A 13,478-nucleotide genomic window follows, 5' to 3' on the forward strand; every position below is an offset into this window, starting at 1 on the left:
CAAGCCGAGGCCCCTCCGGCTAAGAGGAACAGGCAGATCTTGGAAAGCCCTGGGAATGAGAGTGAAAAGTAAGAGAAATCAAGATGGCGGCTATGCACCCAGCCGCAATATGGCTCATTATAGCCGCAGTTGTGGGGGTTGTTCTACTTATTGCCACATTAGTGGCGAACAGAAATCAAACGAAAAAGAAAAGGGGTAAGTTTATTATTGTCTCTTTAAATATTTCTACGGATAAGTTATAAGTTTTCAACCTTACAGTAGTGATACGTCAGCTCTATCATTAAAATGAGCTTAGCTCTGTTACGTTTATCCTCTGATCTACATGAAATGGAGCGGAATAAACTGATGAATAACAGTTACAACATTTAACGTTAATTAAGCCTTTTGATGTAGTCTGATAACATTTCATAATGATGATTGATCTTTTATATTTAGCTAGATGCTTATAAATTAAGGCACCAGTCGATTGAAACCCCCACCCCTTGGGTCCCGGGGAAGGGTTGGGGATTTGACATTGACCCTGGTCAAAAGGCATCAATATCCCTACCCCCTGAGGCCAGAGTTCAGATCAAATGCCCTTACCCCTGAAGCGAGAAAGTTGAAACTATCAAAAGTTTCAAGAATAAAGAAATGCATTTAACTGTTCATCTTCCAAGTTTACATGTATGCAGCTTATAAGTACAATACTAACTTCACATTCAGATATGTATGTCATATTTTGGAAAATTATCTGTGCTTTAACAGACTAAAACACTCTCTAACTTTTACAGCAACATCCTCATTTTGTCGGAGATCCAGAACCTTGTGGCTATCTTGGTATTGGAATAAAACCTGTAGAAATTGAAAGAAGAGAACAGGTCATGACATGAACCCTTCACCCTTCCAGATATCATTCGAATTTCAATGCAAATTACTTGCCTCAGATTGAATATCAATTGTAATGGATGATGATGTGAAAGCAAGATATGTGTGGTTCAAACCACTCTTACCTTTCTCATGCCCTCCCCTCATCTTTGAAGCTCCATACGTAGAGCTAGTACCCAGTTTCTCTATTGCCAGTGCACCCCACGTGGGAATGGAACCAGGAACCCAAAGTCGAAATTAGTCAAATGAACCACCCTGAGGGGACAGATTGTTGTTCAAAAGTGATTTAATGCCCCTATTATCCCCTACCCTTCCCCAGGAGCCAAAGGGTGGGGGTTCAATTGACTAGTGCATAACCTGAAAAACTCAACTTGTATTCTTCAATCCATGTGATAATCCTTATGCTGGTTATAATGTCTAAGATTTTAGGGATTATTGTTTTTTTAGGGGGGAAGGAGGTGGTACAACGAAAATTTCATGGTATAAGACAGTTACTAGATGTGAAATAGAGGATATTACATGCCCGCATGTGGATACAAATTTTATCTTCAAGTGTTTAACTTGGTATCTCTCGAGTGAGCACAGCGAACAAGTGAGATATGGAGTTGAACACGAGAAGATAAAATTTGTATCCACAATTATATAAACATACTAACGATGACGTTTTTGACGATTTTTCAAAGATTGCTGACCCCTTTCAGAAGATTTCCGAAGTTTTACAAAATTGTTTCAAAAGCCAGACAAAAACTTCCAAACATTTCCAAACATTTACCAAAGATTGCTGTAGACAACTGAAGAAGATCCGAAGATGTTTCGATCATACATCAACAAATTTAAATGTAGTTAAAGGGACAAAAGAAAAATGTGATCAAAAAGGATTATGATATCTTCACAGTGTGAAAGATAAAAATAGTATCTTCACTGCGCACAATGACGATATGATTTTTTAGTAAAAGGAAAAATCCTGGTATTTCACTGGTTTTTATGTAATAAAATATAATATCCTTCTAATAGCAGCATAAAAACATTAACTTACTATTTTTAATTCAGAGGCTGGACTGCACAGTTAGTTCTATTGTTTCAAAAAGGATGCTGGCTCCTGATATTTTTTAAAGTATTCCTTTCTCTGAAATGTTTTGTTAAAAAGTGTGCCAATCTGATGAAAGTAAACTTATATTGCAATGCTAAACTACATGTGGTAGGTGACATACTTTTGACTGGTCAAAAGCGCTTTCTGAATGGAAAGTTTTGCCATTGACAAGAGCATGAGGAAAGTGAGGGGAAATTAAAACTTTTTGGTTGTTTTTAGGTGCATCAAGCCAACAAGAACAGGCTGACAATGTCAGAGAGGTTGGTGGAGCAAGAAGACGTCAAAGAAATGCTCTTTCAAGAATGAGAAGAGCACAGAATGATGACGACGATGAGGAGGATGATTATGAAGGTGATACAGTTGATCTATTACACTTCAGCTCATAATACTTGAGAATAACATTTGGTGGTATATACAGATGTACGTAGTTGTACTTGTGTCTTCAACTAGTTGGGGAAATAGTTTAGAGGGTAAACTTTTTTTCATTTTGAGTTATCACTAAGGGCCTGTTTAGGTGGAAAGAGGATGATCCTAGTGCTAGGATCATCCTAGAAGGTTCATTTGGTTTACTTGCAAAAACGCGGCTCCTGGGATCAACTTTTCATTTGGTTTACATGCAAGATTTGTGTTCAGCGTGGTTGCAAAGCAAGATAGCGGGCGACAATGACAAAAGCGTAGTTTTGGGAGTTCTTCTCTCTTTACTGGCGTTGATAACTGCCTTTCAGCATCAATTTGCCATTATATAAATGTAACATCAGGTTCATGGCGACTGTTGAAAGGCTGAATTGTCACTTGCTAGACAACTTGTCGTGATGAGACTAGCGTGTGTAGGAGATGCTTTACTAATCGAATAAAGCCAGAGATCACGGAAAATCAGCTGTGATTGATAGTGATTTAATTGATGGTAATCGAACGTAAACTGAAATACAATGCAGCGAATAAACTAATTACTAGATAATAGAAGATTACAAGATGACAAGAGTCATGAAACAATAATAGCAAACATTCCAATCATAACTGCGGTGTGACAATACTTCCAGTCAAACTTCTCAGTAAAGATACAATTAAAATCATCAGTGATCCCAAGCAGATATGCATACGGCTAACTGTCCTAATACATTAAATGATAACACTCTAAAATCTTGAAAGCAATAAAATTGCACGATGTGATAAAAACGTGCTTGCGTGAGCGCCACTGAAAGCGATGTGGGAATTTACTAGCAAGGAAAGGAGTTTAACTGAATTACCAGAGATTCTTATAGGAAGCTGCTAAATAGAAACCTAAGCTAGGGGGAGTGTAAACTATAAAGATCTATCACTAAAAACAAGATGAAATAAAAACTTTGAAAACTGGGGCTCTGTTACGTGTTGGACTTAGTACAATAGGCTGTTGTATAAAAAACCGAGACTAAAGGTACTTAAGGTTAAAAAAACGTCAAAACTTGATACTTGTACTAAAAAGCAAGCATAGAAAATAGTTTGTACTTACACATCAGTTCCCACTTGCACTCTAAATAGTCAAGGGTAGCTTAAAACTTAATTTACTTGAAAACACATACTGTGCACGATAACTGAAACTTGAACTACTGGCGGAAATATGCCGCTAACACTATCTATATACGTCCACGTGTAAAAACTAATGACGTCATTGCTAAGCAACAAATTGGCGAATCAGGAAGAATTAAGATTACTCACTTAATTAGAGAAGCCTCGATATAATGTTCATTACAATACAACTTGATATTTCAAACACAGCAACAGCGAGCTATTATTCTCCAACCAAATCACACTGCCACCATTTCCAGGTTTCAAATAGTGAGGAGGAAGATCAGATGTGGACCTGCTCACAGATTATGGCCTTTTGAGCTTTTAGTAGATAAGTGTGAAGATCCCGCCATGTTGTTTCTCAGAACTCGTCCCCAGGGCCATCTCCGGTTTCAAAATGGTGGGTGGGCAAATTGGGCCTCCCGAGGCCATTTACATGGAGGTAGGATCATTCTAGCACCAGGATCATCCTTCCTCTCAGATAGGATTATCCTAGTGGTAGGATGATCCTAGCACTTGGGCCAAATACAACCCTTCACATGTAAACTGAAAGCTGAAGACATACTGCACTCGGATGATCCTAGTCCTAGGATGATCCTAGCATTAGGATCATCCTCTTTCCATGTAAACAGGCCCTAAGATTGAGAAAATTTGGGTTATGGAAATTAATGCAATAAGGAAGGTAACCTGAAGTAATGAGCCAGTAGCAACAAGAACAATTCAATCTACGAAATCTCAGAAATCTGTATGAACCAGGCCACTTGGAAGAAAATTAAACAGAGATGGTTACTGTTAATAAAAAAATCAATCAATAAATAGAAATTTGAAGTGGTGCATCCCAAGGAGAGAATCCTTACATTCCTTTGTTTCCAAATTGAATTGGAATTTAGAAGTGTTGGTTTTGTGGAGAGAGAAAAATCAGAGAACTGAAAGAAAAACCCTCAGAAGAAGGCAAGGATGAGCAACAAATTCAACCCACATGTAACCTTGGGTTCAGGATTTGTACCTGGACCACACTGGTGGGAGGCAAGTGCTCTGAATGCTGTGCCATCCCTGCTCCCTTTCATTGAAAGGGCTAATGAATTACCTTGAGGCATCAAGACAATATATTGAGAACAAATTTAAACTGGGATAAGCTCTGGCGGTATGGAGCACTTGGTCTGACTCAAACTATGCTTAGTTCTTTGCCCCCGAGTGGGGGATAGGGCCGGAGATCAATGCTCGCCATCTGTCCCTATTCTTGGCCACAGCTGCTGCTGCGGCCCACGATGTAAGTCCCAGCTCAGCGCATTCCTTCTCCACAGTTCTCTGCCATGTTTCCCTTGGCCGTCCTCTGCTTCTTTTTCCACTTGGTGCCCAGGATAATGCCACGTGTGGGTTTCAGTTTGGTGCCATACGCAGAACATGACCTATCCACTTCCATCGCCTGCATCGCACTTGTGTACTGATCTTTTCGATTCCCTCTATTCTCCGAATTTCATCATTGGGCACACACATGGGCCAATGGACTTTCAAGATTCTCCTTAGGCATTTGTGAAGAAAGGTGTCACGCCTTTTTTCATCTGCTTTTGTCATTCTCCAAGTCTCGCATCCATACAACAGGACAGCAATGATGTTTGACTTGAAGATCCTCATCTTAGATTCTCGGCGGAATTCACCTGTTCTCCACACCTTTGAAAGTCGATGAAAAACACTTCTAGCTTTACCTAACCTACTCCGAATGTCCTGTTCGGCACCACCCAAGTTGTTAACAGTGGCCCCTAGATAGACAAAGCTGTCTGTATCCTCTACATCAGTGCCATTTATCTTTATAGGATCTTGTCTCCTAGCATTGAGTCTGAGCATCTTTGTTTTGTTGACGTTTATCTTCAAACCCGTACCTTCACTGTTGCTCCCCAGTCTTTCTAACTTCATTTGTGCTTGCGTCCATGTGCTGGAAATGAGCGCAATGTCATCGGCATAGTCTAGGTCTTCAAGCTGTCTCATCATCTTCCATTGAATCCCTGTATTACCTTGCTCTGTAGTCCTACACATAATCCAATCTATTATCAGCAGGAAGAGAAACCCTGACATTACACAACCTTTTTTTACTCCTGATTTCACGGTAAACCAATCCGATTTGCCTGCTCCATCGATCACTGCACACTTGGTGTTACTGTAAAACAATTTGACAATTCTTATGAATTTTGATGGTATTCCATAAGACTGCATTATCCTCCTCAGTGTTTCACGGTGGACACTATCAAATGCTTTCTCGTAATCTACAAAACAGGTATACAGACTTGCATTCCATTCCAGCGATTGTTCGATGACATTTCGCACCACAAAGATGTGTTCAGTCGTGCTTCGCCCAGTTCTGAAACCTGCCTGTTCTTCCCTAGCATCCCATCCACTGCATCATGCAGTCTAGTAATAATTACTCTTCCCATAACTTTCGCTGGTACTGATAACAACGTTATTCCACGCCAGTTGCCACAGTCAGTAAGGTTCCCCTTCTTGGGAAGCTTAACAATCAGACCACAATTCCAGTCCTCCGGGATTTCCTCTGTCTCCCACACCGTGCGGAATAGGTCTTCTAGCAGGCACGCAGTTGTCTCTATGTCAGCCTTCAGTAGCTCTGTTGTGATTGAATCCATTCCAGCTGCTTTGCCATTCTTCATGTTCTTCAGAGCCTGCTTTATTTCCTGTTAGGTGATACATTCGTCGCTGACATCTATTCCGTTTTGCTGCCTATTGTCAACAACTGCGGGGGCTACTGGATCAGGCCGGTTCAGGACATTGTCAAAATGTTCTTGCCATCTATGTCTGATCTCTCCTTCTGTTGTTAATAGCTTTCCATCCTGGTCTTTCACCATGTTCATTCTTTGTGGCCGGTCGTTGCATAACATCTTCGTTACCTCATACACCTCTTTTAGGTTGCTTCTTTGCAGCCTCCTCGGCTTCTCTGGCAAGCGCATTTGCCCACTCCCTCTTGTCTGCTCTCAAGCTTCTCTTTACTTCCTTGTTTTTCTCACTGTATTCTATTCTCCTTCTTTCTCTTATCCTTTCTGATCTTGTCTCTTCCATCTTCTTCTTCAATTTCCTTCTTTCGTCAATTTTTCTCCAACTTGTTGCACTTATCCAAGTCTTGCTCTTCCTTTGTCTATGACCAAGAACTGACTTTGCCGTTTCGCAGTAGGCCTTCTTGATGTTCGACCATTTCTCTTCGACGCTTTTGGCATTCTGGGTGTCATCATTTCCTGTTTCATCAGACTCAGTTTCTGTCAAGCAGCTAAATCTGTTCTTAAGCTCTAAGACAAACCTTTGTTTAATCTCAGGCACCTTTAGCTTGCTCAGCTCATATTTCCGTGCAGTTGTTTCGCCTTGCTTTGTAACCACCCCACTTAGCTTCAATCGAATATTTCCAACAACCAGGTTGTGATCACTTCCAACGTCGGCTCCCCTGAAAGCCCTGGCGTCCTGTACCGATCTCTTAAATATTCCATTAACAGCTATGTGGTCGATTTGATTCCTTGTTCTTCCATCTGGAGAGGTCCAGGTGTACTTATGGATGTCTTTGTGGGGGAACATGGTCGTTATAATGGCCATGTTGTTGGCCGCACAGAACTCTATGAACCTTTCACCATTATCAGATCTGTCGCTTCCTAAACCATGCTTACCAACCACTCCGTTTTCGCCCTCCATTTGGTGCCCTAACTTTGCATTCCAGTCGCCCATAGTTACTATGATGTCATGTCAAGGTGTCCTGTCATACACCTGTTGCAGTAGTTCATAGAACCTGTCTTTTTCATTGGTGTCAGCATCATTGGTCGGTGCATAGACTTGAATAATGATTGTTTTTATGTGCTTGGATTTGAATCTGGCTGTTATTATTCTGTCGCTCACAGGGTTCCAGCTCTCCAGAGCCCTAGATGCCTCCTTGCTCATCATAATGGCCACACCACTTTGGTGTTGGTTATCGTTTCTGCCAGCAAATATTATATTCACTCCTGTTTGTGTCCCAACCTGCCCAGACCCTGTCCATCGACACTCGCTGATCCCTAGGATCTCCACCTTGTACTTTGCCATCTCTCTACAAACCTGAGTAGTCTTTCTGGTGCTGTACATGGTATGCACGTTCCAACATCCCACTCTCATTGTCTTCTTAGGGTGAGTCAACGCCCTTATCCGCATGCAAGTTTCCTTTCGGCTTTCACCTGCATTCCTCATACTGCTGTCCATCAGGATGACGGAGTCATCTCCCGTAAGATAGCAGGCCGCTGATCTCGCTCCTTGGTAGTTATTGGTACACTCAAAAGAGTGGCCTTGACATCAATTTCCGGTTTCCGTAATCACCTTGCTTTTACGGGATGGGGTGATTGGCCCCATGCCCAACCCCCAACCTGGAGGACCAGGGATTTTCTGTCGGGGTGTCCTTCCCCTAGCCACGGGTACCAGATATTTAAAGGCGCTGGAAACTTGCCTTTCGCCACTGTCACTCAGCTACATCGTATTACCAGGGTCACCAAATGTGGAGGTGTGACATATGACTTGCTGGCAGAGCCTTTTTGAGACGGTAGGCGTTTCTCGGCACTTACGAGAGCTACCTAGTGGCAACAGTAGCTCTCACCGGGACCTTTTACCAGCCTTTGACCCTTTGACTATACTGTCCTTTAAATGTGCTTTATTGTCACTACAGGTGCCGGTGGTGATAGTTATTCAATGGGGCTTGACAACCAAATGCCTGTTGGAAAGATTGGAGCTAAGAAACAGAGACGACTTGAAATGAAAGAGGAAAAGAAACTTCTAAGAGAGGTATGAAATAACAGTCAGTGACTGGACATTGTCAAACCAAGTTTGTGAAATTGTCTATCAGTGACTAATTAAAATTTCAAATCATGCCAGGTTCTTTGGTTTGTTTTGCTTTAATAGCCTTGCTAGATTAATGCAATTGCTAAACAATGTGAAAAGAACAATCTGCTTTTGAAAATCATCCTGTAATGCATTGCTAAGGATACTTATTTCTTCATGTTTGCCCGTGGATTGAGTCATCAAATTATTTCTGTATGTAAACTACCGGTACATATCAATTATTAAATAACCCATTGATGCCTGTGCCGGCTGTAACTGGCTGTGACAAACATTGGCCTTTGTTCCACCTCTGACATCATCTCCTTTGACCAAAATTGGCATTATCTATACTCAAGTTCTGCAGTCCTGAGGAAAAGACCTTTCCAATGATAACCAGATCAGGGTGATCAATTCAATGGAGCCTGAACCATGCATGAAAATGCTCAGAAATTTGAGGGAAAAACTTGGAGCAAAATTTTCTTTGGGTACACTTGGCTTCTCCATGGTAAGAATTGCCCATCTCAATGATGCTTTCATAGGAATTTTTCAACTGGAAGCAAGCTATCATTGCACAGCAAAAAGATAAGAGAAGGAGAAAAAGCAAAAGCAAAAAAAGAAAAGCCTAAAGATGTAGATCTTTTTTTTGAAAAATGTCTTAAAACAAGATGCCAGTGTAAAGAAAGGCATGCTGTCATGTTGCAAATGCCTTTTCAAGTATATTGCAGCTAATTTGGCTCATATCCAGGCTGAAAACATTCAAAATGTCTCAAAAATGCATTTTTGGCAAAAAGCTCCGGAAGTCAATGGGTTAAGGGCTCATTAACCAATTTATGCACGCGCTCATGCGCGTTGCTAAGGAGGTGAAATTTCACCTCCAGTTACTTGTGTCAGCCTGAGCGCGGAAAATAAAAACAACTCAATAACTTCCAAATTCGCTTACATTTTAGATATTTTTCTTTGTGTTTCACAAAGTGCAAAGTAAAAAAAGTACAAGCAAAGACAAAATAAGAAAAAGACAGAAAAACAAGAGCAACAGAAAGAGAAAAACTAACTCCTCGTGGCTTTGTTTGATCTTACCGAGGTGCGCTGGTAGTGTAAATTGCGCACGTGCTGATAGGGTTTTTTCCAATGTATATTGGGCGCATTTCCGGTTTCTTTAAATGCTAAACGAAACGCGGTTTTTCATTAAATCCAGCCTTTTTCAACAGATTTCAGTTAAAGCCAACGTTGGAAAGATAGCTATGCGTTCCTTTTTCAAAATCCTGCTTTTTTCAGAAAATTACAAATTTTTTAATATTTTGAAATTCTCTCAAAATTTGACCTTTTAAAAATGAAACAAAATCTATGCATAGCGTAATAAGGATTTAAATTAAAATATTAAATCAATGAAAAAAATCCCGATAAAGTAATTTGCCTGGGAGCCTTTGCGTTTTTTCAGTATTAGTCACATGACTATGGGCGTGGCCTGATGACGTCATCACTAGTGTTACTGATCATGAAAAAGTTAAAACACATGAAATAACTCTGAACTAACTAAAAATGATGAGGTTATATGAGAATAAATTTTCCTTAGCAACGGCTCAAAAAGATCGGTTAATGGGCCCTTAATGTCCAACCAAATTGGTGATAAATGACTGTATGTCTGGCCAAAAATAGAGATTTGTTGTAAGGACACGTCCTGCGTACAACTCACGGCTCTTTTTAGTAATAGAGTGAAAGGAGGGTTGGTGGAAAACTGGTGAAAAAGAAAGTATTTTTGACAAAAAATAGAATATGAGTAGAGGTAGTATATTTCAAAGTTATAACTCTCTGACACTTTAACAAGACCTTCACTGAAAAAAAGATTTTTAGTAACTGTTATCCTCTTTTTTAAGCAAATGGAGGCTGAAAGAGAAGACCGAAAGCAACGTGAAGCCTTAAGAGAAGAAGAAAGAAAGAGGCTTGAAGAGAGAAGACGGATCGAGCAAGAAAAACTGGTTTGTACATTTGCGTTATTATATGCCTCACATATAGTGTACTCCTTTATTTGAATGCTCATTCAAATCATATTAGTTTCCAAAGGACTATCACCAGCATGCCGTATACAGAAATCAAAAATGATAATGATGCAGCCTTTCGAACACTTGTTTCACACTGACATAACAGATTTTGTTTCTTTAACTATTTCCAGGAAGAGCAAGAACGCAAAAGGAAGGAAGAGCAAGAGCGAAAGGAACATGAGGAATATCTTTTGTTAAAAGAACAATTTACAGTGGAAGAAGAAGGTGTTGGTGAGACTGCCGAGGAAGTAAGTGACTGTACCATGCTAATTGTCAGGGAAACATGTCAACATGTCAGATGACATGTTGTTTGTCCTGGTTGTCAGTAATGAAATGAAAGCTAAGTTATTTTTGCTGTCTTGTCAGTGAGGCTGAGCAAATTTAGTCTTGTTTTCAATACAGTTTGTGTAAAAATTAATGTGTGGGAGAGGGAGGGGAGCATGAGCAAGTGCTGGATGGCACCTATCAGCCAAGGGTAATGCTATCATGTATCATATATCTTAGTTTAAACTGGGCATGCCACATCACTTAGACGAGAGACACCTCTAAGTACAAGTCAAATGCAAACTGTCTAAGAACTTGGGGTTAAAAACACTAAATCTGCTATAAAAATTTGAAGGCATTAAAAGGTGCAAATTTCATGCAGCTTCAGTTCCTTGAAATGCATTGATAATTATTTTCTTCTTGTCTCTTTCAGTCTGAGGCTCTTCTTGAGGAGTTTGTTAACTATATAAAGGTAAAAAATAAATACAATAATAATGTAAAATGACAAATTTATGAGATCATTTGGCTTGTATCATCTTCAATGAATATTGTTCCAGGTTCTCTTTATAGTCTCCAGGTAATCAAATACTATTGAATGTTAAATTATGTTCAAAAATATGCATGCTTTTTCCAAGATTACAAGTGTTTGAATTAATTTCAATTCCTAAATCTGTATTTGTCTGGTAAGAATAGTGGATATACTTTACATTTAGTTTGAAATGAACATTCTGTCTTTATTTGTCATGTTTGTTCCAAATTGTAATTTGTTTTTCCAAACTGCAATAACTCATATTGTTTGGTTTTCAGGACACCAAAGTTGTGTTGCTGGAGGAGCTGGCTTGTCAGTTTGGTCTGCGTACACAAGATGCCATTGATAGACTTCAGTCTTTACAGGACATGGAAAGGATAACAGGTAACATATTCTTTATATCAAGCACTCGGAGGGAATCACTATTAGGCAAAAAGGAACTAGTTGAATTTAAAGAAGTTACCAAGTTCCCACTTGGAAAGTAAAATAACCAACAGTCAAAACAATTTTTGAAAAATGCTGTAGTTTTGTTAGGACACAAACGACTGGTTTCAGTTCACATGGTTGGTCCCGATAAATACAGCTTGCAACTCAACAAGTAATTAAGCAAAATTCAGTCACTTGGGAGGCGGCATAGCCAGGTGGTTTAGGGTGCTGGATTTGAAATCTGGAGGTTCCTGGTTCGAATCCTCCACCCTACTATTATCTGGATTTGTTCTCAGTAGTCCTGAGTTCAACTCCTTTAACTGTATTGTGAAAACAGTCAACTGGTCACCCTTCCACCATTTGGGATTCTTAATAGTTTACGTTCCATAAAGCAATATTTGGTAAACTTATTTATTTAGTGTCCCCAATTAGCGCAACAGTGCTAAATACATTTGACACTTGAATAAAGTTATCGAATTTTAATTATTTTTTGAGTAGTTTTTCGTTTTACTTTACTGTTTATTCCTTACCCAGTTCCAACATGACAATGCTCAGTCTTTTGCATACAGTACATGTAGTTTATACGACTTGCATGCTTGTTTATTTTTAGTAGGTTTTACATAAGATATTTTCTAGTTTTGTTTTTGAGAAATAGGCAGCTAGTATGCACTCACTGCCACTCCCATGTTTCAGGTGTAACAGATGACCGTGGAAAGTTTATTTACATCTCTCCTGAAGAACTGCAAGCTGTCGCCAAGTTTATTAAACAACGTGGACGAGTTACAATCAGCGAACTTGCCGAGAGCAGTAACACACTTATTAATCTGCAGACAGATAAGTCCCATACAGAATCTTCACCAACTGCACAAGTGTCTGCGTAAGGTTATTGAGATGTTATGGCAAACAATGGCAGACTGAAATAAGTCAGAAGTATTTATTTAAAAAAACCTGGTATCAAGACTGGCTCCAACAGATGCAAACAAGGCGCTTCCAAACCTTCACTTTAGCTCTCTTTTGTCTAGTATAAATTATCAGTCATTAGTTTTCATCATCAAACAGCAAATCCAAATTTTTTAATTTACTTGCCTTCCACTTTTGTCTAAACTGCTGGGCAAAACCAGTGTGCTAAAATTGAATTGATATTTTTGAAATGTCAAGTAAACTTGAGAGGCAGATTCAATTGCTTTCCAGTTACCAGAATTAAACATGGGTTGTTGACCAAGCTTGTTTGGTCAAGATGGCACTAGATATTAGCCAAGTTCCTTTTTTAGCATGTTTATGAACACTGCTGTCGTGCAGGATACAGCTGGCAAGATAGCTCCATCTTGCTCATTCAGTTAACAAACCCAGCATAGGCGTTTATTCATCTTGCCTACTCTCTGAGCTACCCAGTATAATTACAGAAATTGTAAATGGTGGTAAGGAGCAGTTTTAAAATGATTGGCAGACAAATGTATGATAGAATAGCATCAAAGCGGACATTATGTTACATTATTTCAGGTGTATATGGCTTGTATTGTAGCCGATATAATGCGCACTCTGATTGGCCAATTGTAGGGCATTATTCTCCCACAATGCCCACGGGCTGATTATGGGCCTGCAAAACCAAAGCAAAAAGCCATATAATAAACAACTTATTAACCTTGAAAGTTCGGTCTTTACCAGAAAATATCAAACCTTGGCCTTGCCGAATTGACCGAGCAATAGGTTTCGGTTTGAGATTTTCCCATAAAGACCTCACTCTCGGTCAATAAGTAGTTGGTACATACCAGTCAGATAACTGACCAACACTATGCTGTGATGAAGAGAAGCAGATTTCAGTTTTTTTTATATATTGATTACAAGTCATTGCCGACTGCTTCTTGTCTTATGTGAAAACAAGGAAAACAAT

The 13,478-nt window shown here is 39.6% G+C and overlaps 1 protein-coding gene across 1 annotated transcript; it reads left to right on the forward strand.

Annotated features, from left to right (window-relative positions):
- Positions 1 to 23: 23 nt before the first annotated feature.
- Positions 24 to 13,449, forward strand: LOC145478065 (DDRGK domain-containing protein 1-like). Its single transcript, XM_081455968.1, has 8 exons — positions 24 to 195; positions 2,174 to 2,305; positions 8,178 to 8,293; positions 10,204 to 10,305; positions 10,500 to 10,616; positions 11,066 to 11,104; positions 11,440 to 11,545; positions 12,281 to 13,449. The coding sequence occupies exons 1-8, from the start codon at positions 84 to 86 to the stop codon at positions 12,466 to 12,468; spliced, it is 912 nt and encodes a 303-aa protein (XP_081312094.1). The 5' UTR covers positions 24 to 83; the 3' UTR covers positions 12,469 to 13,449.
- The last annotated feature ends 29 nt before the right edge of the window (positions 13,450 to 13,478 follow it).

Source organism: Orbicella franksi, chromosome 2 (assembly GCF_964199315.1).
Source record: "Orbicella franksi chromosome 2, jaOrbFran1.1, whole genome shotgun sequence".
In the NCBI taxonomy this organism is placed as follows: Eukaryota; Metazoa; Cnidaria; class Anthozoa; order Scleractinia; family Merulinidae; genus Orbicella; species Orbicella franksi.